The sequence below is a fragment of the Sceloporus occidentalis genome, unplaced genomic scaffold, assembly GCF_023333645.1.
Source record: "Sceloporus occidentalis isolate IW3139 unplaced genomic scaffold, rSceOcc1.0.p SCAF_9, whole genome shotgun sequence".
In the NCBI taxonomy this organism is placed as follows: domain Eukaryota; kingdom Metazoa; phylum Chordata; class Lepidosauria; order Squamata; family Phrynosomatidae; genus Sceloporus; species Sceloporus occidentalis.
The window spans coordinates 1,570,626-1,596,641 of NW_028316989.1; the positions used below are offsets into that span (position 1 = coordinate 1,570,626).

The following is a 26,016-nucleotide window of genomic DNA, read 5'->3' on the forward strand; positions in this document are numbered from 1 at the left end:
ATGACTTATCTTACCAAATCCTGGGATCTGTAGTTTGGTGAGGTACCAGACAGACCAGGCTCAATACATCACCAAACTACAAATCCCAAGATTGTGTAGAATGAAGCCGTGTCAGTTAAAGTGGTGCCAAACTGCATCATTTCTACAGTGTAGATGCTCCCCCAGAGAGATTGCTCAAGAGGCTGGGTTCTCCCTTTCCCTTTGGAGAGGGAAATTTGAAATATCCTATGGCCTCTTAGATGTCCTTTTAGGAACTATAAGATTGCAATCAAAGGCCAGAATTCTGTTGCTGGTGTAACCCCTGCTTAAGAAATGTAGGCTTTTGCAACATTCTAGGGCTACTAGAAATGAAAGGAGGTGGATTCTGGGGGCATAGAGTTGAATGACTTGGTGACTTTTGGCTTCCTTACTCTCCAGATCCTCCAGTATCAAACAGGATACATAATCTGTGCCACGATAGCAGTTGTCTATTTTGTGTCCGTACCCATGATCGGGCTGAGCATCTGCTGCTGCCGGCGGCGCAGGCGCTGCGGTGGGCGCATCAAGGCCTACCGCCGTTCCCTCATCTGCAAACGCAACCTCCTCATGCTGTGCCTCCTCCTCACCACTCTTTTCAAACTGTAAGTAAGGAGCAGAAAATGCGACTTGTACCCTCCAATTGTCCCAGTTTGGCAGGAACAGTCCCGATTAATCCTCTGCCATTCCACTTTTTCAGCTGCTTCTAAAATGTCCCAGTTTCTCTCTCCTTCTCCTCCTTTGTCCTCAGCTTCCTTCTATTGCTGCAAACTAAGTTCAAAGTGCAGTAAGTCTCAGTAAGGAAGAAGCATGCTGCTGCAGTCCCCTGCTTTATGCATGCTTCCTCCTTCATAACTTTTGCCGTTGTGAGCACACTTTGATGTTGCTTGACCACATGTGTCCCAGGTCTCACCTTTCTCCAGGTTATGCCTCTACCAAAAGCATCAGGACAGGGAATAAAAGTCTGTTTAATGCCTGGTAATAGGAGGGAAAGAGTGGACCATCTTGAGGTGGCTGGTGGCTTCCAGGTTGGTGGGTTCATGGATCTATTCCAGGTTCTCTGAACTTTATCCACTGTCCTGATCCCTATATGGTCTGGGCCTCTGTGCATGTGCAAAGCCAGTTTAGAGGGATCCCTTGTGCTCTGCTATTTCCTGCAGGGCTGGCATTATCTGTGCTTTTGCAGCCAATCAGAAGGTGAAGGAAGAGATGGAACCGGGCACCCGAGATGCGCTGCACACCCTCCAGGCTGTGAGGCACCATGTGAATGGCATCCCACAGGTGAGCGGATGATACTCCTTGCCTCTTCCCTCTGAGCTAGGAGAGCAGACAAGTTATTCTTGCAAGGGTGTGTTGTCCCTAACAGCCAGATGTTCAGGGGCATGGGCATGGGATTATGGCTGTTAAAAATGGCAGTAGGGTGCCTAAAGAAGCCCTAGGACCTCTAAGCTACTTCTGAGAGTCCCGTTCTTCTTGTCAAGCAAGTCAGAAAGGGGTTCCATTTATTTTGACAGCAATGCCCTGCCATCCCTAGCTAATGCTCATGATGGCTGCATACCCTCCCAGTGTCCCCACATGCCTTGAAGTGTGCGTGTGTGCGTGCGTGTGTGTGTGTGTGGTGGGCCCTTGGTATCTGCTGGAGTTTGGTTCCAGGACCTCAAAACCATGGATACTCAAGTCCCATGAAATACAATGGGGCAGTAAAATCGTGTCCTTTATATAAAATGGCAAAATCAAAGTTTGTTTTTTGGAATATATATGGTTGAATCTGTAGATAAAGAATCTATGGATGTGGAGGGCTGACTGTATATATATTCTGCATTTGTTAGACATAGTGTTTCAGATTTGAAATGTATGTTCTGTGCAGTTGTGGTCAGTGCATAATAATATCACCAGGGCTACCTTTGCCACATCACTTTTGCGAAATCATTAGGGCCTGCCTTCTGTGGCACTGCCATGGCTTGTCTCTACTCTGAAATTTTAGGGCCTGAGGTGCTCCTGACCTAGCAATATGATGGATTTTTTTAATCTCTCCAATCTGAATGTCGGACTAGAACTCTAGGAGACTAGGGTTCAAGTCCTTGCTCGGTCTTGGAAACCTTCTAGGTGGCCTTGGGTACATCTCATTCTTTCAGAGGAAGGCAAAAGCAACCCCCGTCCTCTGAACAAATCTTGCCAAGAAAGCCCTGAGTGATAGTGTCTCCTTAGAATTGCCCAAAGTTGGACATGACTTGAAGGCACACAACAACCACCAGACTGTGCTGCATGCTGTGGTGAGTCAGTCACAAGCTTTGATGCAGAGTTGTCCTCCCCCTCCTTGGTCTTCTGCTGCTATTAATGGAGGAGATATTGCCTCTTGCAAAACTTGACATTGCTGGCTTTGGCCACCCTTCCATCTGGCATCTGCTGCGACTGTTGCAGTCAGGCTCCTCAAAGTCTTTCGTGAGTTAATGCGAGCCGGCAGGCGGGTGTCCTCCGAGACACAAATCCAGGGCACTCCGAAAGCAGCATGCCGCTGCTGTCTGTGATGTGTGCCCTTTGCGAATGCAGGGAAGAGGCAGAGGAATAGCTCTGTGGGTTGCCCAGAGTGGAAAACAGGCCCCTTGCGGTGGAGCACACTGCCATGGCAAACATTGCTCCTCCAGAAGTGGGAAAATGGAGGAGGCAGCTCAGAGTTAAGCTGTGTGTATATGTGTGTGTGTGTGTTGTGGATGTGGATCTTTTCTAAAAGCTGTAGCATTGTGAATACAACAGTTTCCTTCTCCTCTCTTCTTCCACAGGGAGTTCAGAGGGCAGTGGATCAGTTTGCCGTTCCCAAAGAGCAAATTCTCCACGACTTGAACAGTGAGTTTTGCCCTCCCCGGGCATGTCTCCGAATCACTTCACACATTGGGACTTTTAGATACGTATCTCGAATACCTGTAAGGTGTACCTCCAAAACATGCACGGTATACGTGCAACAACTTTGCATAGAGGCAGATGCAGCTGTCAGGGCATTCGGATTAAGTTTGGCTTCTTCTTCAGTAAAGATTTCATACAGATTGCATGGGAAACAAAGTTTCATGTGGGGAAAATATCAGCCGGAGTGGGGGAATTTAATCTGGACCCTATCAAGGATTGGGGAGTATTACATTCCTTTTCTCCTCCTCCTTTCCAAAGTATGTTTGCTATTTATGTATTTACTCACCCACACATACATACCCACACCCACATCCATACACATATACATGCATTAATGTGTGCATGTATTTCTGATGAATTTAGGATTCAGCGTTGTATTTAAAGCCATGCGTAGCTTAGCTGTAGGTGGCAACCTGAGGTTTGCCATTGCAAAATGTGCATCATGGCTTTTGATTCCTTATCTAGCCATACTGGCTCAAGGATTCTGGAAAAATGTAGTCAAAACCATAACCAGAAAATAGAGGAATGTGATGGGAGAGATATGTGGATGAAAAGGACTTACCTTTCCTAAAAGGTGATGCCAGGTTTGCCAGGCCAGTTCCTAACATCTGATAAATTACCAGGCGGCAGGGGAGTAGGACACGTTTTTCTACTGAAGCTGCCTCTGGCTTCCAAGGTTTCTGCAGACAAGGCTCATTGGGCCACACAGGTTTTCAAGAGGCCCAGTTCATTAATCTAGAAATATGCTTTTGGACGGGAAAGCTAAGGTCCCTGTGATAGCAAATAAAGCCCATGTCTGTTGGCACAGATGACAGAGGTCTGTGCATGTAGCAACAGGCATTTTGTTAAAGTGAAATGATGGAAATTGGACCCTAGAAACCCCCAAGTCTGACAGATCTTGGCTTTATGCTTTGCAGATGTTGGCTGGAGCATTGGCAGCACCATCCAGTTGGTGCTCAAGGGGACGGTATATTCTGCCATGGCGGCTATGAAGGGCAGAGTGCAAGGTAAGGGAAAGACTTCTTTCCTGTGGTTATGTTTCATTTTTATTGTTTCTTCCCCCCCGAAATAATAACTGGAACTGCACAGAGCAACCTCCGGTGACTTGTGCTATAAGCCGTTTTCAAAAAGATAGCCATCTTAGCCTGTTCCAATATAAAAAGGCTAACTGGTTTATTTTAGCACAAGCTTTCATGGATTGTGATCCGCTTCTTCTGGAGCCTTGGTGCAGGAGTGGCCAGAGGCTCCCATGTCAGTGAAATGGTGAATCCGCCACCAATGGCTTTAACCCAGGCTTCAAAATTGCTATCCAAAGGGCTGAACTCCAGCCCCAAATAGACTCCATAACTTGGACTTGAGAGCCAGTGATGTATAGTGGTTTGAGTATTGCATTTAGACACTGGGAGGCCAGGGTTCAGATCCTTGCTTGGCCATGGAAATCCACTGGGTTATTTTGGACAAGTCACACTCTCTCAGCCTCAGAGGATGGCAAAGGCAAACCTTCTGTGAACAAGTCTTCCCAAGAAAATCTGTTATAAGTTTGCCTTAAGGTTGCCATAAGATGAAAATGACTTGAAGGCACACAATAACAACTGCCATAGACAGCTCCTTTCAAGAGAGTGAAACTTGTACTTATATCATGAGAGCAACCATTTGCCACAGCATTAGCCTTTAAGCCACAAGTATTTAAGCACAGGTGCCTATATGTGAGTCTTGGATCACTGTGTAATGGGACAGAAAAGATGCAGATTATGACACTGGCCTTTCTTCTTGTCCCCTTCCTTTTTTAATTCTTTCACATACTCACACATTCAGTTGACTGAAACACCTTGGTTAATGGTTCAGAGAGTCATCCAATGGAAACATCAGAGGATGTTAAGAATGGCGTTGAAGGGAGGGAAGCCACATGAATGAAAAAGGTCCTGCAAATATTTTGTAGGTAAAATGTACCAGACTGTTTTCTGGAGTATATCATTCTTTTTTAGAACCTGAAATTCCATCTCTCCTTCAGATCCGGTTTTATAGCAAGTTCCCAGCTTCTTTTGCTTTTGGGTTTGTCCCCAGCCTTAAGCAAAATGCACACTTCATTTGCTTGGTAGAAAAACGAATGAGAATGATTTGCGCAGCACAAAGCAGCCGCGGGTGTATTTGCCAAGTGCAGACTTGTTGCAGCGGTTCACAGAGACAGAAGCATACCCAAAGTCTGACCTTTCTCTTTAAGACCTCCAGAACTCACTGCACCATTTACAGACTCTCAACACAACCGTCCGGGCGCTGATCCGGTACCAAGGTGATCTGGAACCGGCGCTGAAAGATCGGAAGCGAAGCATCACTTCCCTTCTGCACCATCCGCAGTGCGCCTACTGCCTTAGCGTCCTGAGCAGAGCAGAGAGCTTGGAGCTGGGTGCCAACTACAGGAAAGTAAGTCCGCCAAAGGTTGCTCCAGGACAGGGACTCTTACTCCAACCTAAAGTCTCCTTTGAAAGGCAGTCTGCTGTCTGGTCTTCCTCTGAAATGGAGGAAGGTATCTTTGTGCAGGTTCAATACACTGTCACAGGTAACAAACCCTCTACAGGTAACATGCTCACAATTCTCATTAATGTGTCTCCCAGAAGGGTCTTTCGGTAGCATAGCTTTATTATCACACTAGAGAGATCCTGAATCAAAACGGGATTTAAACTAGATTTAAATTTTTAAAAAATCTGCAAATGAGGGACGTTTATCAGCCGCTGCCGCTGTTAAAGTGAAATAACGCACAGTTAAACTGAAAGTAAAACAGAGAAAAACGGCAGCTTTTGGCTTTCGGAACTTCCTGAAAGTAGAAAGCTTCCATTTTTCTCTCTTTTACATTCAGTTTAACTTTGTGTTATTTCACTTTGGGGGTCATTTTGTGTGATAAACTTCCCACATTTGCAGTCTTTTTAAAAATCTAAATCTCTCTTAAATCCTGTTTTTCTTTGGGATCTCCCTAGTATGATAAACGCTTTTCACATGCTTTTAAACTTGGCCCCACCACCAACTCCAGCTTCCAGACTTCCATAGCTTTGAGCCAGGGCAGTTAAAGTGGTTTCTCTCCAGTGCGGATGCAGCCTCTGTTGGGATTTATAATGAGGCGCAAGCCTTCACACGCCACAGTCACTTACCACTCCATGCAATTTGGACAGAAGCCTCCGGTTAATCACATTTCAGCAGCAGAAGGATGCTAAAGTGCCTGGCTAGGATCCAACATGAGTGCACAGCTCAACTAGATAGTGAGAGATTCTGGGATTGATTTAAAGTGAAATGTCACCCTCCAGTTTGGACAAAGGCTGTGCAATATACATCTCGGAATAGGTCAGTCCTACTATTTTTGCAACCCAGATGGCAGGTTTCTCCCCTCCATGGTGCAAATGGCAGCTCTGGAGTGTGTGTTCATATGCTGCTATCTTCCTTTAGGTGCCTTCAGTCGAAAGAGTTTTGAAAACTTTGCATGGACTCCCCAAAGCCAATTTCACCGAAATGATTCACCAGGTAAGCAATGAAGAAATTTTGGTGGGCAGGAGGGACGTCTGCTCCCCTTTAAACAAAATTCACACCTGATCTAACTTTGGGGTGCTAAACCTTGGTTTCGACCCTTCTAGGCCAACAGGACTTTTAACTCCATCCCACAACTGACCGGAAAAAAGATGGAAGAGGTTGTTAGAGGTGCGTAAAACTAAGGATCCAACATCTTCTCTCCAGTGATAATTGGTCTAGTTTAATTCAAAACTTGGCTCTGAATCTGTTGTTACTGAACCACGGTCTATGTGTTCCTGAACTTCAACCGCCGCTTGCGATGTGTGAGCTCACAACAGTGTTATTGTCACCACTGTCCTTACAGACCTCAAGGCGGAGATAGAGAAAGCCGCAAGAAAAATCCAGTCCATTGCAGATGGTTTCCCGATCTTAGATCACACACGGCCGATGAATGATGCTCTGGTCAAAGCGGAGAACAGCAGCCGGCCTTACTTGAAGGAAGTGAAGCATTACGAAAGATACAGGTAAAAGAGAGCTCAGGTGTGCCTAGAACTTCATCGGGGGCCAATTGGGTTGGAAGAGCCTCTACCATTGATTTCCCTTTCTTCCAGCCTGGCAGGAAAGGAGAGGCAAAAGGAGGGCATAGATTTTGGTGTCAAAGGGGGGATTTGGTTGCTGTAGGGGACATGTGTCCTCTGGTCCATACTGAAGCTCTCCAAGGGCCTCATGTGGCTTTGTAGCTTGTGAGTCACTCATGTATGACCTAGAAAGCTTGCACCCCATAGAGAAGATAATATTTACAGCAGGGGTGAGCAACAATGTGGAGCCCAGGGGCCACTTTCTCTCCAGAGTCATTTATGGACTACTGTCCTTCATGTTGCATGTTAAAGACTATAAAGTACTTTTGGGTTGGAAATTGTGGGACAGCATCTTCTCATAGGAGATTATCACACTGGGGTGGGACTCGGTCAGGAGCAAAGCAGATTGCTCTCCCATCCTTATCCAATCCTTATTCCATCCTTATCATGATTGCATAAAAGCGTTTCAGATACATCACACTTTGTCCTGTCATTAAAGTGGAATTGTATTAATTCCACTTCAATGATGGGGCAATGACAGGATAAGTGGGACATCATGTGAAAGTCTTTCACGCGACTGTGGTCAATTATGGTTCAATGACAGGACAATGACCAGATAAGTGGGACATTGTCTGAAAATCTTTTTGTGATCATACAATAATGATGGGAAAAGGATGGGGCAAGGATGTCCATTTCCCTGTGTGCCATAGCCTGGCATATAAACTGAGCTGAGATGTGAATCCAGGTTTCTAGGTAGTAGATATGCATTTGATTCCCCCCCCCCCCCCCCTCAATTGGTTTTTGGTGTTCAGCCATAAGCCCTGGCTCATCTCCATGGCTATTCCAAGCCTCATTTTTGGTGTCTCCTTCAGGTGGATCGTAGGTGTCATTGCATGTACAGTCATCCTACTGATCGTTTTCTGCAATCTCCTGGGACTTGCGCTGGGCACTTATGGGCTGGCAGTACGGGAAGATCCCAGCGACTATGAAAGCAGGGGAGAAGCTGGAGCCAAACTCCTCTTGACGTAAGACTGATTCTTAGATGCGTTGGATCACTGCAGCAAGGTGGCTTCCAAACTATATGGTGGCATATCTTGTGGGGATGATTCATGAACTTATGAAGATAATGCAATGCATGAGTGGGGAGGTGGGTCATTCTCCATTCCATTTTGGATCATTTTATTTGGGAAGAGCGAAGCTAGGGATTAAAGACCTGGGCGGTGATGTAGCAACTGGCCATTGTCCCCGATCACTGTTCTCCTTCCTTCTTCCAGCGGTGTTGGCTTCAGCTTCCTCTTCTCTTGGATCTTGATTCTCTTGGTCTTCGGCACTTTCCTGGTCGGTGGAAACGTCCAGACCTTGCTGTGCAAGCACTGGGCCAACCAGGAGATTTACAAGGTACATATTTCCCTTCAGATACTGAAACAGAGCTATCATGTCCCACCCACCCCCCCTAACCTTCTCTTCTCCAGGCTAAACTTACCCAGCTCCCTAAGCTGCTCCTCAGTCTTGATAGTTGCCAGATCTTTCACCATTTTTGTCACCCTCTTCCAGACACACAAAAGTGTTGGCAGAGCCCTTGCGGAGGTATAAGAAATCTCTACAAACAGTCAGAGTAGAATGAATGGGCCTGACAACTATTGAAACCCAGCAGAACCCAAGACACTAATCTGCAAGGGTTCTTGCTTCTCCAGACCATTCTGGAAGAAGCCCAGGACTCCTGTTGCCGCATGGCAGGGCTTCGCCTCTCCCTTTGCTCTGCATTCCTCTGTGTGTCATCCAGAATCTGCGTGATCCAATTAGCCGATCCCCTGGCCCTTTCCCTTCCTTCACCCTCGGGCACAACTGGTGCCCAAGGACTGTGCCAATGCATTAATTAAAATCTCATCAAATAACAATTAACATTTGATCTTCATTTAGAACGGAAGTGCCTGTCACCGCAGTCTGACAACTGTACTTCAACTCAAGCATGGCAGGACAAAAGCAAAGGCCAAGGAAGAGGCTAACAGGGGTTTTGGCTATTTAAAAAACTATAACTCCTGGGGTGCAGGAACTGATGTTGGCTTATTGTTGTTTGCTCAGTTCAGAAAAACCCTCCATGCTTCAAAAAATACGGGAGAAAGGCAATAGAAACTGGAGTTAAGAAATTAGAAGACTTTCATGGAAGGACAGTTGTGAATGAATGGAGCCATGCTACAGAATTAATCCAGTTTGATACAACTTTAGCTGCCATGACTCCATCCTACAGAATCCTGGGATTTGTAGTTTTGTGAGGCCCCAGAGCTTTCTGACAGAATACCACACCAGACTACAAATCCCAGGATCCTGTAGGATGGAGCCATGGCAGTGAATGTGATGTCAAACTGCTTTACTTCTGTAGTGTTGACAGACTGTTGGAGATCTCTTATTCATTGGGTCACTGACCTGATGGCATGTAAGAAGAAGAGCAACAATAACACTAATATGTAGTGGCTACCAAAACAGAAATATTAATTAAAATGCTAAAATTACTATTTTGGCTTCCACCTTGTCCAGCTGCTTTGAACGAAAGTGTGCTGCATCTGGACTGTTCATTGCAGAAGATGGAATATCCCTAAAATGGATGAATGTCTTGTCTTCTGCCTGAGAGTTCACAAGATGTGAAGGTTTTAAATCTATATGTCTGGACAGTCTTCCCTCCCCAGTTCCCTTCTGATCTGATGGCATGCCTCTGACAACAAATGTGATGCCTCTTTTGGTGTGAACACTTTCACAGGTGTGCAAAACATTCCCCCAGACGGAGTGTGTTGGTGCATTCCTGAAACTTTGCATCATCCTTTTGAGTCATGCTGTGGGGGAGGAATTAGGTCAAAGCCAGATGAAGAACAGTTTTTGGGCTGGAGTTTTGCAGGAGAGTGACTCACCGCAATGGTGTGAAATTCATGGGCTGGCAAAAGCAAATGTGCAGATTAGATGCTGCTGAGAAAGGTGACCACACCTGGCTCAGGTGAAGAGAGCATCAAGTGGACAACATGCACCTTCTAGATGATGTTGGACTGCAACTCCTATTAAGCCAAGGTGGAATGATAGCAATTGCAAACCAGCCACATATGTAGGGGCACATGTTTCCCATTCTAGACATAGGCAGGGATACACATGCTCTAGGTGCACGAAGATACCATTTTGAGCTCCTCTGATCTCCTACAATAACCTTTGGTTCTAGACCCTGAAACATGGCACTCAGTTCTCCTTTTCTTTAGTGCATCCAAGAATCTCTGCCTTGTCTCTCTACAAAGATTTTTCTCTGCAAGCGTTAACTCAGTGATTCCCAAACTCTGGTTCACTAGGTCTTTGGACTTCAGCTCCCAGAAACCCCAACCATCTTGGCCAATGGTCTGGGATTCTGGGAGCTGAAGTCCAAAATGTCTGAGTTTGGGAATCACTGTATTTTAACTGGAAACCTTGAGGCTCTCCCACACTTGCGGAAACCAGTCGCTCATGTGGATGGTGCCACTTTGTCTGTACTGGCATCCATAACAATAAAATAATTTCTCCATCAGTAAATAGAATTGCGCTATATGCTTGGCATGGCTGAGATTCCACAACAAGGAGATGGAGTATGACTGATTCTCATGGAGTATAACTTACTCTGACGTACCTTGCTGATGAATTACAGTGCCAAATGTGCATACATGCACACCTACATGCACAGTTTGCATCCATGCAGAATGCACACATCAATGCACACTTAGCTGTGCACATGCATGCACAATGTGCCCCACAATGAGCAATCAATGCACACCAAAAGTATGAAGAAGGAGGAATGCAATGTGCAGAAAGGAAATGTCCATGAATCTTGTGTTGCAGAAGTCTGCCATACCCAGTGCTTCTAATATTTGACAACTTTGGTATACTCAAGAACTGAAGTTTCTTTTGTAGGAAGTGTATAGTTTTTGCGCATTCCCTAATTTCATGCACACATCACTTCTGTAAACTTGAACTGAATAAGACTTTTCTGCATTGGACAAAAATGTCCACCTGTTTGTGTAGGGGAACCTCTGCACATGTAAGACAGCAACAGGATTTGGAAAGTTGAAGGCTTTCATGGCTGGCATCCATAGATTTTTGTGGGTTTTTCGGGGTATGTGGGCCATGTTCTAAAAGAGTTTATTCCTGGTGTTTTGCCAGCATCTGTGGCTGGCATCTTCAGAGAACAGGATTTGGCTCTTTCTTTCTCATATCCTTTCACAGAATCACCTTTGCTTTCCATTTTTTCCTCCTCGACCAGCACCACCAGGTTCTCTTTGGCCTAGCAGAACCAACCAGAGCACCATTCCTAGCAATCATTCTTCCAGCGCTGACATAAACCACGATTCCATGTCCCATTTTGTTCCTTTTTCCAATCTGTAGTTTATCGACACACCGGGCAACCTGCCTCCTTCCATGAACATCTCTCAGCACCTGGGCCTGAAGAAGAATCTCAACATAACTACTGCTTACCAGTGAGTATCTTCTGGTTGGGCTGCGCATGAGGAAATGATCTTTCCCCTAAGATTTTTAAACTGTTGGCTTCATGGCTGAGCTGTAACCTAACCCTCAAACCACTATGCCATGCTGGTTTGCTATGGGACGTTAGAAAATGCCCAAAGTAAAATTGCATTCCCCCTTTCCTTTCCCTTTCAGGCAATGCAAGAATGGGGCAGGTTTCTGGGAAGTTCTGCACCTGGAAGACAGGTATAATCTTAATGAGCATCTCAGTATTGCCAAGGTAAGACTTGGGTGTGGTTTCCCTTGTGGGTTTGTGTTTGTTTGGCTTTGCGTTGCTTTGCTGATCTTGCTTTTCTTCATCTCTTCTACTTCTCTGCTCAACAAGGACTGATTCACTGCAAGAGTGCCAAATAAAGTCTCCATCATGGGAGGATTTAGGGCATGCGGCTGGAAGGCTTTGCTCATTTGCTTCTCAAAGGAAACACAAGTAATTACAGCAATTGTCTTCCCGCTGCAAGAAAGTCTGTGAAAAATGGTCCAGGGTTGGAAGAGCATCCACAGCTCTGCACAGAATTCATGCGTAGGTCTTTCCCCCTGGAAAACAGCATTTTCTATGCAGGCATTTTTCAGTAAAGGATATACATTGAAACTCTGTTTCCTGTATAGAAAAATCTTATTTTCTGTCCAAAACAGCAAAGTCAGAATTTTGCATTAAGTACTCAATTGCCTAATTTTTGATGCTGAAGGGGGGAAAATTAAGCCAGTTTTCAAATGTTTTTGCATCACTACCCCAATCTCTCCTAAGAAACTTTTGGTCCTCTGGATGTTTTGGTCTAAAGCCTTGCTCATCTCTGGTTGGAGCGTCTGGGACTTGAAGTCCAAAAGACCTGGGGAGGGAGGTGGGGACTCTGGTCCTTGCTCCAGATGGTCAGAAACCTCCCAGTGATCCCTCTAAACCTCCCAGTTCTCCCAACAGCTGCCAAAGCCACCCATGAAGAAAGCCTTTTGGGTGTCTCCCAGTGCATCTGCTACTCAAATGACTTCCCTGTTTTGCTGCAAATCCTGTTTTTTGGGTCCCACCTTCCTTCTCCTTCACTGCTGTTGCATCACAGTAGATGCCTGATGGAGAGCCAGCATGGTGCAGTGCTTTGAATGTTGGACTGTGACTCTGGCTGCATTCCCACTTGCAAATAAATCGCTTTGCAATCCAAATCGATGGGTCAGTTTGGGAGTGGAGTGTGGTGTTTTTCCTCCACAGAACAATCCCGTCATAATACTTCATGATGTCTGAATGCAAGGACAAAACTTCAGAGTTGTATTTGTTATCTCCCACAGCAGAGGAAAAACTGTTGCCATCATTTCTCCTGACATGAAGGGGCAAAAGGGTTGAGGATTTACAACTGTAGTTGCATGGTCAATGTATCTTCCAGGGACTTTTCCTATGCAATCCCAAAGTAGGATCTCAACCAAAGATTCCTAGATCTTTTGGGGATCCTCTTTGCTCCTCTTTGCTTCTTGGAAAAAAAGAAGCAAAGGATAGCCGGTGGTGGTTCAAGTGGGCAAACTTGAGGCTGGGGTCCTTGCTTATTTGCCTGCACCTGCCTTGCTATTACTCTTTGGAATTAAAGTCCTTTGGTGACCTTTCTGCTTTCTTGTCTTTTTTGCTCCAGTACACCACAGAGTTTCAGAAACGTCTTGCCCATTTCCACACCCGCTTTGAAGAGATCGTCTTGTTGAATGCAGAAGGGAGAAAGGACCTGGAGACCTTCAGAGACAGCCAGATTGACCAGATAGACTATGCAGCTTTTGCAGCAGAGGTGGGATGGGATGGATGCTCTCTGAGTGTCTCTTCAGTTGCAAACAATTCAACCAGTTGGTGGTGGACAAAGCCAGGGATGGGCAACTGTGGCCAGTCTGCCCTGCAACCCTCTAGTCCAGTGATTCCCAAACTATGGCCTTCCAGGTGGCTTGGACTTCAGATCCCAGAATCACAAAACATTGCCCAAGATAGCTGTGGCTTCTGGGAACTCATGTCCAAAACACCTAGTGGACCAAGTTTAGAAATCAATGCTCTAGTTAGCCGCACCATCATGCTTTGGCATACTGGCAGTGTCACATCCTTTCCACTCACCATTTTGACTGGTTTTCATCTGGTTTTGTTTTGTTTTGTTCTTTTTCCAAGGGTTGCTGAAATGTTTTCAAGGAAGCGGATGAAAGAACTGTTGCATTTGTCTAGAATTCAGAGACTTTGTTAGTCTGGAATATCTATATGCAAAGGGATCTTGGAGACTAACTGGGTGAAAGATGTAGCACTAACTTTCATAGACTTTGGTCTACTTCCTCAAACGCATGAAGTGAACTGCTGCCCAGGAAGGGCCTTTATGATGAATAGCCATAGAAATGCAAACCTTTGTTTCCTCCTGCCTTTGTCCCTTAATGACCATCATTGTTAAAACTGGACTTGTCATCTCATCACCATACCCACAAGTTTTGCAAGTGGAACTCCACCCCATGCGCTGTATAATCTGCCCTGTATGCTCAGGTCATTTACTCCAGTCGACCAGGAATAGGTTGGCAACTGTCAGCCAGAGGATGTTTTCTTCAGCTGCCCCCGAATTGTGGGATGACCTTCCGGAAGAGATCTGCCAGCTGAATATGCTGCCAGGATTGAAAACACCATTAAAAGTCAGTCTCTTCCGGCAGGCTGATCCAGATGATTTTTTAAAATGGTGAATTCAGATTATGAATTTTTAATGTGGGTTGCTTTAAAATGTGTATGCCTTATGTATCCGTTTAAACTGTTGCATGTTTTAATTACTGTGTTTTAATTGTTGTTGTGCATTGTTGATTTGTTCTTGTTCCCTACCTGGATTCATGGGGGGAGAAGGGTATGAAAATCATCATCATCATCATCATCATCATCATCATCATCATTGTCATCATCATCAGGAAGTAGACTCAAGTTTATGAAAGCTCATGCTCAAACTTCTCTTTTTTAGTTAGTCTCAAAGGTGCTGCAAGATCCCTTTGCATATTGATTTTCCAGACCAACACGCCTACGTCTTTAAATGACAGATCTTTTGGATAACTTCAAAGGATCACTCTGGGCTCCTGAACCTATTTGGGGGCTAAATTTAAACCTGGATTAATTGCCCCAATGACCTGGGAGCAACCACAGACAAAATGCACCATAGCCTCCTGTCCTCAGTATGCAATGCTCAACATCTTCATCCTCCTGCATTTGTAAAAGATGCTCACCGGAGAACGGAGCCAAGAGACTTCAACAAAACGTACTGCTTTCTATTCTAATGCATGCAAGTATAGTGCTGCATTGTTTCAAGTGATTTATTTCTGTTCCAACCAGACCTGCTTGATGTGAAAACCTCAAATGGGGAACCATTATTTCTTTGGTTTCTCCCACGCTATGCGCATGCAAGGCAAGGGAATGAACACCTTCAGCATTGCAAAAAGCAATGCTTTTGAAGATGGAGAATAGCGCAATGGTTGGGAGACTAGGCTATGAATCAGGAGGATGTTCCCTTATTCCAATTTTACCTTTGCCATAAACTCTCTGGGTAGCCTTGGTCAAGCCATTCTCTTCCAGCCTCCATATTAATATGATCATATTAAGTCATTTTACAGGGAGAGTTGAAGATTGCTGGGACAACGGATACAAAAATGTTTTAAACACCTGAAAGCAATGCTGTAAAGATACCAAAGGTAACTGCGACATATCTTTTTTCTCTCCCTCCAGATACGCAATCCCGTGGTGCAAACAAATGTGGAAGGTTTGGCCGGAGACTTAGAGAGACTAAGCACGGTTCAGGTAGGAGCCAGAGGGAAATTTTGGATCTGATTTCCGCTGGGTTACTTACATGGGGAGGAGATGTTTAGGGTTGCCAGGGCAGGACTATGCCAGGCCTTGAGATTTCAGGGCCCAAACCTCAAAGCCAGGGAGGATTCCTTGTCACCGGAGGCAGGCAAAAGCAAGCTGCTGCTGCTTTTCCTAGCCAGTATGTTCTTCCACATTAATAACATTTGGCATCTTGCCCACCCTTCCATGTTGTTTGGGCATTATTTTCATCTGGGTCCTGGTCAGGGTGACTAGATGTCATAACCAGACAGGAGGACAAGGCAGCATAAATGCAGGGCATTCCAGGAAAATGTAGAGTGTGACAACATTAAAAGCTAAAAACATCAATATAAATATAAATGCATGCCTCTTTGTCATGCTCAAAATGGAGAACATTTTGGAATTTCTCCCAAGCAGCAGGTTGAAATGGGTGACATTTCTTGGGAAAGGAGGATGTCTGGTCACCCTGGCCCTGGTTTCCATCTGTGAAATATTTAAGGGTATGATGTCCATTGGCAGAATGTGTTCCAAATCTCCCCTCACATGAGATCTTGGTGTCCCTTACAGAGTGACCGAACGCTGGCAGAGCGGCTGGCAGATGAAGCCAAGAAGCTGAAAAAGATTCAGAATATGACTGTCCTTATGATGGAAGTCCTGGTTGTAAGTGTGTGCCATAACAAACCAAGGAACCCATAGCTGTAGCCCAGTTGCGGATGTCCTATGCTTCCAGGGTTTAACCGCAGGGAGAGGCAGGAAATATACATAAAAATTATTATTATTATTATTATTATTATTATTATTATTATTAACCTAAGGATGGCTTGAACCACTCTGAGTCTGCACTGCAGAAATAATGCAGTTTGACACCACTTTACCTGCATTATTTCTGCAGTGCAGATGCAGCCGGAGACACATTGCTCAGCTCACTGGAATTCTTTTCTTCCTTGAAAGGTCTTAGAAAGTGTATCTGAGTAGGGCTTACCTATTTTTTGCCCCAGATTTAGCTCTAGGCAAATAACTGTTGGCTTCTGAGGTGCAAAATCAAACTGATGTTGCTGGCGGCCTCTGATGCTCCAAAGGCCAATTAGGGTTTGTACATAAATGCATAAATAAGTAAAGTGTTATTGCTCCATCCTATGAAAGCCTGGGGTTGCTAGTTTTGTGACATATTTGGGGGGGGGGATAATGTAAGCTGCCTTGGGTCCCTTTCCGAGAGAAAGGTGGAATAATAATAATAATAATAATAATAATAATAATAATAATAATAATAATGTTCACCTGAATTGTTATCTTGCAGGAAAAGCTGAAAGAAAGCATCCAGTTCTTATCAACAATGGCTCTCGACCTCCAGGTATTGGTATTGTTGGCTTTTAGTTTTAAGCTTCTTCTTCATTGAAACTGAAACAGGACTGAAGTTGCATCCGCCCTGAAGAAATAATGCAGTTTGACACCATTTTAACTTTCATGGCTGAATGCGATGGAATTCTGGGATTTGAAGTTTTGTGGTGCACCAGACTTCTCTGACAGGGAAGGCTAAACATCTTTCCAAATTACAAACCCCAGCATTGCCTAGCAGTGAGCCATGGGAATTAAAGTGGTGTCAAACTGCCTTATTTCTGCAGTGTGGAAGTAGCTGGAGAGAGCCACTGTTTCTGGGCCATCTATGTAGCCAAGTGCCATTCCATGCCAAGCTCCCTTTAATTGCTTGGGGAGACTAGGCCAGTTTCAACCTGTGATCCCAGTCCAAATTGATTTGTCTACTGATTAAATTAAATTAAAGCTGGCAAACCCAAACATGATTATGCCTAATAAATAACTCATGCACATCATGTGCAGTGGAGATAACTTACCAACAAGCATGCTTAAGTCTGCAGCCTTAGTAATGAACAGTTGATAGGTCATGATGTGCAGCACAGCCAACTTCAGCATAAATCTTGCTTTGGCTCTCTGTTGGTGCTGGCTGAAGTCCCTGGTTTCCAAATGTTGTAGACTTGGGCTATGATCCTGCATGGTCAGACGTAGCTATGATGATGGACTTCAGTCACTGTGGCTATTTTGGCTGATGCCATGGCTTGAAAAACTATCAGTATCTCTTAAATTAAGCAATGTCCCAAATCTAGCTAAAAAACCACATTGATATGGCCTTGGGGTCGCCATAAGTTGGGAATGATTTGGAGGCACACAACAACAAAGCCCATCTTATGATCTCATAAGATTGAACCGGATGCCAGCCTTGGTTTCTCTCTCCTTCCCTCACTTCCATGCCTTCATGTGCAGCAACGTGGGCTGTGCATGAGGACTAGCCATGCCACTCACTACTATGCATTGAATTCCTATAATGAAACAGGGACTGTTGCTTTTCAGACCTCACATCTCTGCCTAAAATGCATGCAGTGTCAATTCTGTTTTTCCTCTTGGACCCCTTGTTCATCTTTAATTGGTCATTTAGGGATTTTCAGCAAGCCCTTCCAGTAGCGTCATCCTTCCGGGGCTTTAGCTATGGCAAAATAATGAAGCATAATGCACACTCCAGCCTGCGCATCTTGCAAATTGATTCATTAACTGGAATGGTTGGCTTGGGGGAATGGAAGCCACGGCTGGGCCATAATTAGAAGGAGATGGAAAACTCCTTTCCTACGAAAGATTAGGGAAGAGGTTATGCATTCCCTATACATAGATGTCAAATGTGGTGTGCATTTTGCAAACAGAAACCCTTTCCATGTACATAGTGCAGTGCGAAGCATATATAGACCCCTTCAGTTAGAGTATTCATTGATTCTTTTCATCTCACCAGCTCCCACTAGCATGCTCACCTCTCATACTCATGGCCTATTTAAGGTAGAATGGCGCACAAGTGTCCAAGTGCTGTAAAATGTCCCTAATATCATCCTCATTGTGGCCAATTTGCAGCCGGCCAAGTGGGGTCAAGGATATGAATCTTGCTATCGTATCACACCAGAGGTTTCCATAGCTACATATTGCAGGGATTGGAAAGCGGACAGCGCACAAGAGTGACCATTTTCAGCGACAGACCCGCAGTCCTTGTGACTTTTCCTCTCTGCTTGAGATGCTACACGTCTCATCTGTCTGCACCCTTCCAGTTACTTACTGAGCTCTTTCCTCTGTTCTCCACCAGGACCTCATAAACAGCACCGAATCCCAGATTGGCCATGCTGAGACCATTATCCCTTTAGAGTCTCAGAAGATCCTGAGACAGGTGAGTAAAAAGAAAGAGATGCTAGAATTAGGGTAATACCTGGGACTGGACCAGTTGGACTCTGGAGACCAGGGTATGAACCCCTGCTCCGCCATGAAAACTTCTGGGTGATCCAGGGCAAATGTCACTCTCTCTGCCTCAGAGGTTGGCAATGGCAAACCTTCTCAGAAGAAACTAGCCAAGAATGACAGGTGTGCCTTAGTGCGTGGCCACAAGTTGGAAACGACTTGAAAGCACACAATGCCTTTGCAATGGTCACTGCAAAAAGAGCTGTTCAGCAACTCCGTCTGCAACAACCTCTCGAACATGTAATATCTTGCAATTGGGTCATTGCAAGGAAAGAAGGGCAGAGAGAATGAAAGAGAGGGATGGACGGAGAGGAGATTCTATCCTCTTCAAAAATAGAACAGTACAATCTCCATCTCCATTTTTCCCCCTCCAGGAGCTGAGTTGCTTCGAAAGGAAAGAGATGGGCTACATTTCCCAGTACCTGAATTGGCTGAGGAGTGTGGTAGGTATTGGCTCCTTTCATTCAGCCTCTGTGTGCTGCCTTTGCAATGGGAGGTCTAGTGTGGAGTTCCCAGAGGAGTGCATGAGACACCACTTGTACAATGCCAGAAGACAGAAATGCACAGCAAGGAGAGATGTCATTGATGTCAGATGAATGCAACAGTAGTCAGGAAAGGCTTTGCTCATTGGGAGTGGTGAAATACATTCAGCAATACCTGCCTTGAAAACAATACACATGAAAAAGGCCTAGGGATTCATCTACACTGCAATTTGATGCCACTTTTCCTGTAGGATGGAGCCATGTCAGTTAAAGTACTGTCAAACTGCATTATTTTGACAGTGTCGATGCAGTCTGGGTGCTTTGTTGCCTTCCTGCAACCAAAAACAAAGCCCAGGTCCAGTTGTATGTATCTTCACTGATCCTTTCATACTTTGGCCTTTCCAGCCAAGTTTATGCAACAACTTCTTTTGCAGTTAGTTTCAACGATGCCACAAGATCCCTTTGCATACTCATATTCCAGACTAACCCAGCTAAGTCTCTGAATTCTCTTTCATAATTGTTTAATTCAAATTAATTATACAAAAAGCAATTATCTTTTTTCCCTCTAGTTAACTGAGGACGTTGCTTCATGCCAGCCTTTCTCCACCGCTCTGGACAACGGCCGAGTGATCTTGTGCGACCGCATTACAGATGCTTGGGTCAGTCCTCCTCCAAACCATTCCTCTCTGTAACAGACACAGAAGGGCTATTAAGTCCAATTTTTTCTTGCCGCTTTCCTCCTTAGCCCTTGACCAGTCTATTTCCAACCCAAACGGGAAAAACCTCTTCTTAATACTGCAGAATCTCGTGAGGGAGTGTCCCATTGTACACACACAGTGCGACTAATATTTGAGGAAACATGCCCAACATTGCATTGCTGGAGAGCTCCCTTGTGCACCAGGTTGCATCTGCACTGCAGAATTAACGCAGTTTGGCACTGCTTGAACTGCCATGGGCCCATGCTATGCGATTCTGGGATCTGCACTTTTGTGAGACGTTTAACCTTCTCTGTCGGAGAGCTCTGGTGCCACAATAAACTACAATTCCTAGAATCCCGTAGCATTGAGCCATGGCAATTAAAGCGGTGTTAAAGCAGCATTATTTCTGCAGTGCAGATGCAGCATCCGTCTTCCTTCCCTTTCCTTGCAATTGCATGGAGGGGGTGTGCAGACTTGCGGGAGCCAGAAACGCTTCCAGTGTCGCAACTGGAGTTGTGCTAACTTTGACTCTAAAGCAGGCCTGGGCTTGCCTTCTCTCTGGTCTGCTGTCTGGCAAGTTTAGCCCGAGTGTCTTTCTTTTGGGCTGCTGCTGTGACTTTATGATTCAATGGAGGATAGGGAAACGTTTTGGAAGGGCACATCCCCTCCTCTTGCTGTGCCTCCGTTTGGTCCCCATCCGTGTTTAAGGAGAAGATTCTCACATGGGACTCCCTTGTCTTTGTATTGGCTTCCAGAATGCCTTCTGGTTCAGTCTGGGCGGCTGCACCTTCTTCCTCATCCCCAGCATCTTCTTTGCCATCAAGACCACCAAACATTTTCGTCCCATCAGGCACCGACTTGTGTAAGTGGTGGGGCAAGGGCATGAGATGGATGCGAGGTGTGGGTGGTTTCATGCTTTATATGGGGCAGAATCCCGTTGTCATCTGTGCATACCTTGCTCTATGAAAATGGAGCCGTGGCAATTAAAGCGGTGTCCAAATGCATTGATTCTGCAGTGTAGATGCAGCCCTGGTCAATTGAAGGAGCTAATGGGATTTTCAGTTGTGCAGAAGTGTTGCAGGAGTTGAATTTACCAGTTGGGTGGCAGCACCTACTTCTCTTAGTAGTTTTCTCCCATGCTCTTTTTAGTTCTACTGGATCAGAGGAAACCTACCCCTTCCACATCCCCCGCGTAACGTCTCTGCGGCTGTAGGAAGCCTCTGCGTCCAGATATCCAGGTAAATTTTCTTTGATTTTCCTTAAATGTATGGGATTCCTGGCTTGGCTGAGCATGAACACTTTCCCCTTTCTATCATTGCAAGGCTGGGAGTCATAGGTGGCTCTCCAGAGGTGGTTGGACTGCAGCTCCCAGCAGCCCCAATCTGCATAGCCAGTAGTGAGGGGATGCTGGGTGTTGTAATTCAGTGATATCTGCACGGCTTTGTCCTAGGAGGTCATCATTAACAAGCTGCCAAAACTAAAGTAGCTTTTAGATGACTTGGGCACCAAGAATACTGGAGCCAACAGCCTCCATTATCCCCTGTTACTTACTCTTCAAAAAATAAAGGGTGAGGGATTGCCTACATGAGGACTCTCAATGGACATTTGATTCTTAGTAGTTTATGGTGCTGCTCTCTTGAGACCTTTGGAATGTTCTTAATTTCTTATATTCAATATATATATTCAAATATCTCCAGTGCATGTAGCCCAGAGTGAGCAGCCACCCTCCTTTTCCAGGACATGTCCTCCATTTCAGGAGGAATTCCAAAATGTCCTCTATTTTAGCATACCTAAGACACATGCATTTCCATTTCTATGAGTGCTTTTAGCTTTTATTTGGTTAAGTCCTCCATTTTTCTTGACTTTTTGCAGTCTCTCGTCCTCCTTTGCAATTGGGGCATCTGGTCACCCTGATGTAACACACATAAGCATTTAGGTATTTGGGGTGTACAGTATCTACATTGCAGAATTAAAGCAGTGGGGCCTCCCCCCAATTGCTAACCATGATTTTATTCCTTTGTAGAGATTTCCTTGGGAGAGTGCCTGGATCCCTCCAAGGCTGGCCTTCCTTCTCCGCCGCTGATATATCTTGAGACTGAGCTTTCAGGAAGAAGACTTCTCTTGGACTCAGAACCTATTCTCCTGTCATCATTATTCCCTTCCTCAGGGATTTTGCTTTGGCTGAAAGTGTCCCTTCCTGGAATGAATGAATAAATATGTCAGTGATGGCAAGACAGATCCTGTCCACGCATCCTCCTGATTTTCATGCATCTTGACAGATCCTGTCTAGGCCTTGAATATTGAAAAAGATTGAAATTTGGGGGCCTTGTTTCACCCCCATCGTCTCCATTCAATGTATGGACTCTGCCACCAAGGATCTAACTCCATGAACACGCTTCATGCAAGAAACCAGAAATATCTTCTTGAAAACGATCAGCACAGGAGCACATCCTTTGCTGGAACTGAATTAATAGCCTAAGTACAATAACACTCAAAATATATCAAACAGTGCTACCTTTATTGGATCAACCAAAATTCACAAAATGCAGGATGCAAGCTCTCGAAGCTCCACTGCTTTCTTCATCAGGAAAAGGTGTTAAAATCCTATAGGGGAAAGGAAAAGCATGATGATATGCGAGTCGCAGACCTGCATTTTGCAGGATGCTGTTGTTGTTGTTTTCCATTTAGATGCTATGGAGGGATATCCATGGAGGCAGAGGCCATTCTTTCTGTCTGCATTGTTTTTGAGAGAACGAGTCTTAAAATCCAGAAAGTAAAATTTTAATTTCCATTAACAACACAAAAAGGTGGTTCCTTTGAAATCCAGGCTGCCTTTGTCCTTTCCAAGGCACTTTCTTAGGCAGAAAACATTGCATTTCTCAAGAAGTCTCTGCTGTTGCATTTGGAAGATTTTTAGGTGCACAAATGCAGTCCCAGTTAAAGGAAGTTTTACCTTTGTTGCAGATAGAAACCTCAAAGAATTATGTCCCAGTTCTTTGGTTCCCTCTTTAGGATTCTCCTATTGCAACTAAAATGTGGTATCTTTGAATCCAGAGTTTATATCCAGCCATGTTGGCCATACAGCAAAGTACAATAACATCCCAAATCCATAAACAGCAATAACTATATTGGGCCAAGCAAAATGCACAAAGGTTTTAACTTCTGTGTCCTCTCCAGATCCACCTCCCTTCTCCATAACTATGGCATGAATATGGGGATATATGTGGAGAAGGCATAGCAAGGCAAATGTATGGAAATGCTAGCTAGGTGAGAGGCTCTAGGGGCTGTGAGGCATGGGTTATGCGCATGCACAGGTTGAATCCTGCTTTTCCTTCTGGTCCCTTGCACAGAAGCCTGTCTTCAAATGTGCTAAGTCTCCCGAGGGTTAATCTGGTGATATAATCTGTGTTCATATTTCTGCTTTTGCAGGATTAGAGGATAAAACGTAAATGGCGCTAAGAACCAGGCAGAGGAGGTGTTCAGCCGAGCAAAGCAGTGCTTCATTCAGAAAATATCCTGAGATATAGAAAAGAATGTGATTAAACAGGGAAAAGAAGAAGAAGAGAGGAGCGTCTTTGTAAAATATTATAAGGGGCCTGAGAGCTACATGGAGAAAACAGCCAAAGCTGCGTCTCGTTTCTGTTCACATCATATTTTTCCTTCCAGAGATGAACTGTGAAAATTGGATAACATGAGAATCACTATTTCTGAGTGTAACTTACAAACCAATGCGGTGTGTGTTTTAGTCTAGGACTCTGGGAGACCAGGGTTCAAATCCTTGCTCAGCCACAAAACCTCCTTCGGTGGCCTTGCACAAGTCACACTCTCTCAGCCTCAGAGGAAGCCTCAGTGGCAAAAACTTCCATGGAGAAATCTTGCCAAGAAAAGAACAGCTGGCATAATGTAGTAGTTTGAGTGTTGGACTAAAATGCCGGAGAGACCAGGGTTCAAATCCCTGCTCCGTCAAAGGAACCCACTGTACAAGTCGCACCGTCTCAGAAGAAGGCAACAGCAAAATGAAGAAACTTCGCCTCCAAGAAGCCTCACAATAGGTTTGCCTTAATAACAACAACAGCAACAGCAACCTTCATTCTGCTTTTTGCATCTGACAAAGTGCTTTGGTGGGATTTTCCCAGTGAGTCAAAACTTCTGAAGTATGTTTGCTCCTAAATCAAAAGCGGTATATAATATATAATATATCCCTTCTCTGAAAGGGGAGCCAAGATCCCACGTCGAAGTAAAGTGTCATTTAATACTCCTGTGGTTACATGACAGTTTCTTAATGCCACCTTCTTAGTAAATGGAGATAGTGAGGCTGTCATGGGCATCTGGATGCATAATGTGCAGATATTTGTTATGCACAAACACATTTGATGTGCAAGTGTGTGCAGCCATGCAACTCCACTTTCACAACCGTGAACCAGACAACAATGTGCAACTGCTTCCATAGGAAAACTTGCAACTGTTTCTAACAGACTAATAGGATTCTGCCCTACTTTTAGGAGAGAAAAAACGATCTGTCTCCAGTCTGAATGTTTCTAGAACACCAATAAGTCACACTAGGCTTGACAACATGTTTAATGCATCTCTCTTAAACCTTCTGAGTACAGTCATGTTTTGATAACTTCCCGCATTTTAATCCGACCTCCATTTTCTCTGGCGGGAGCGAATCTGGCAAAAGCTGTAACGTGTCAAAGGTTTCAGTTCACTTTGCTATAATCTGATGGAGCTTTTTATCAAGTGGCATTTTTCTAGTTGGAGAATTCAATGTGTGTCTCTGTGTGTAAGTGTGTTTCTCTCTAGCCATCTGTGAAAGCGCCTTACCGCTTATTCCAAAGAACGTTTTTTAGAAAGCCGAATGGAGAGGAAAACTAAATTACCAATTAACAATAGCCCTGCGCTGATGGAAGATCCAGAAAAAGGGCAGCGGAAGAGAAAACATTTTCCTCGCTTCTGAAAGGTCTGCTCCTTCCAGTCCGTCTCATTTGTGGGTTTGACAAATGGATGATGCCTTGTAACAATCTGGGCAGTGCCTCTCTTTTATTTGGAAGGAAAGTGTGCTTCGATTATTGCTCTCACCTTAAAACAGCTTAGCTTTAATCGATCTCTCTTCAACACCTCTGCTCTTAATTCCTGTTAAATCTCTGTTTTGCACAGAGGTCTCCATGAAAGTGGTCTTTACTTTTGCTTCTGCGACAACTCCCAGAATACTTCATCAGGCCACTTCTCTCTCTGTCCTCAAATCATTCTTCAGAAATCCAATGTTTTCCATTAATCCTTTCTTTTGTTCAGCTTCTCATTCATCCCCTTCAATTGAAATAATAATAATAATAATTTTCTGGTCTTCTGCCTTGGTCACCATTTCCCTCTCCTCCATTTGCCTTCCTCATTGCTGAAGCTTCGGCTGCATCCGCGCTGCAGAAATAATCCACTTTGGCACCACTTTAACTGCCATGGCTCAGTGCTATGGGATCCTAGGAACTCTTGTGAGCCTTCTCTATCAGAGACCCCTTGTGCCGCAACAAACTACAATTCCCATTATTCAGTAGCATTGAGCTTTGGCAGTTCAAGTGGTGTCAAACTGCCGTGTGGATGCAACCTTCGATTGCAAACTCCATGATCCAAAGAACTGGTTATCCTGCCTGGTTATGTGAAATTGTTCTGTTCTATAGAAGCATGCTTTCCTCACAGTGCTTGACCGCACCAATATACCAGTTTGATCCCACTTTAACTTTCATGAATTTCTCCTATGCGTCTGAGGAAGTAGACTCAAGTCTGCAAAAGCTCATGTTACCAACTTCTTTCTTAGTCTCAAAGGTGCTGCAAGATCCCTTTGCATACTGATTTTCCAGACTAACATGGCTATTATGTCTATCATGGGGTTTTCTTGCGAAGATTTGTTCAGAGGAGGTTTGCCATTGCCTTCTTCTGAGGCTGAGAGAGTGTGACTTTGCCCAAGGTCTCCCAGTGGGTTTCATGGCTGAGCAGAGAATCAAACCCTGCTCTCCAGAGTCATAGTCCAGCACTCAAGCCACTATGCGGCATTGGATCTCATCGTTTTAGGACATTTCAAATAATGTCCGCCGTGGGACAACAAGGTATGGATGGCGATATCCACTGCATTATTTATTCTGGGGCTCGAAAGAATGTTCTCTTTGGAGCCGATCTTCTCGTAAGCAGGGCCTGAGTTGGGAAGGAAGACCTGCAGGCAGAGTCCATCTGTATCATCATTCCCCTCCGCA

The 26,016-nt window shown here is 44.8% G+C and overlaps 1 protein-coding gene across 1 annotated transcript in view; it reads left to right on the top strand.

The window, feature by feature from the left end:
* PROM2 (prominin 2) overlaps positions 1 to 26,016 on the top strand; it is a 28,288-nt gene extending 2,272 nt beyond the window's left edge. The window contains exons 3-24 of the mRNA XM_089537677.1: positions 418 to 620; positions 1,176 to 1,296; positions 2,796 to 2,859; positions 3,834 to 3,923; positions 5,138 to 5,337; positions 6,352 to 6,426; positions 6,537 to 6,600; positions 6,776 to 6,935; positions 7,862 to 8,014; positions 8,264 to 8,387; positions 11,379 to 11,470; positions 11,652 to 11,736; positions 13,127 to 13,273; positions 15,211 to 15,282; positions 15,877 to 15,969; positions 16,607 to 16,660; positions 18,446 to 18,526; positions 18,969 to 19,037; positions 19,646 to 19,735; positions 20,530 to 20,636; positions 20,924 to 21,012; positions 21,798 to 26,016. Of these exons, the coding sequence (XP_089393803.1) occupies positions 418 to 620; positions 1,176 to 1,296; positions 2,796 to 2,859; positions 3,834 to 3,923; positions 5,138 to 5,337; positions 6,352 to 6,426; positions 6,537 to 6,600; positions 6,776 to 6,935; positions 7,862 to 8,014; positions 8,264 to 8,387; positions 11,379 to 11,470; positions 11,652 to 11,736; positions 13,127 to 13,273; positions 15,211 to 15,282; positions 15,877 to 15,969; positions 16,607 to 16,660; positions 18,446 to 18,526; positions 18,969 to 19,037; positions 19,646 to 19,735; positions 20,530 to 20,636; positions 20,924 to 20,987 (2,208 nt within the window). The 3' untranslated portion in view covers positions 20,988 to 21,012; positions 21,798 to 26,016. The remainder of the gene's footprint in view (positions 1 to 417; positions 621 to 1,175; positions 1,297 to 2,795; positions 2,860 to 3,833; positions 3,924 to 5,137; positions 5,338 to 6,351; positions 6,427 to 6,536; positions 6,601 to 6,775; positions 6,936 to 7,861; positions 8,015 to 8,263; positions 8,388 to 11,378; positions 11,471 to 11,651; positions 11,737 to 13,126; positions 13,274 to 15,210; positions 15,283 to 15,876; positions 15,970 to 16,606; positions 16,661 to 18,445; positions 18,527 to 18,968; positions 19,038 to 19,645; positions 19,736 to 20,529; positions 20,637 to 20,923; positions 21,013 to 21,797) is intronic.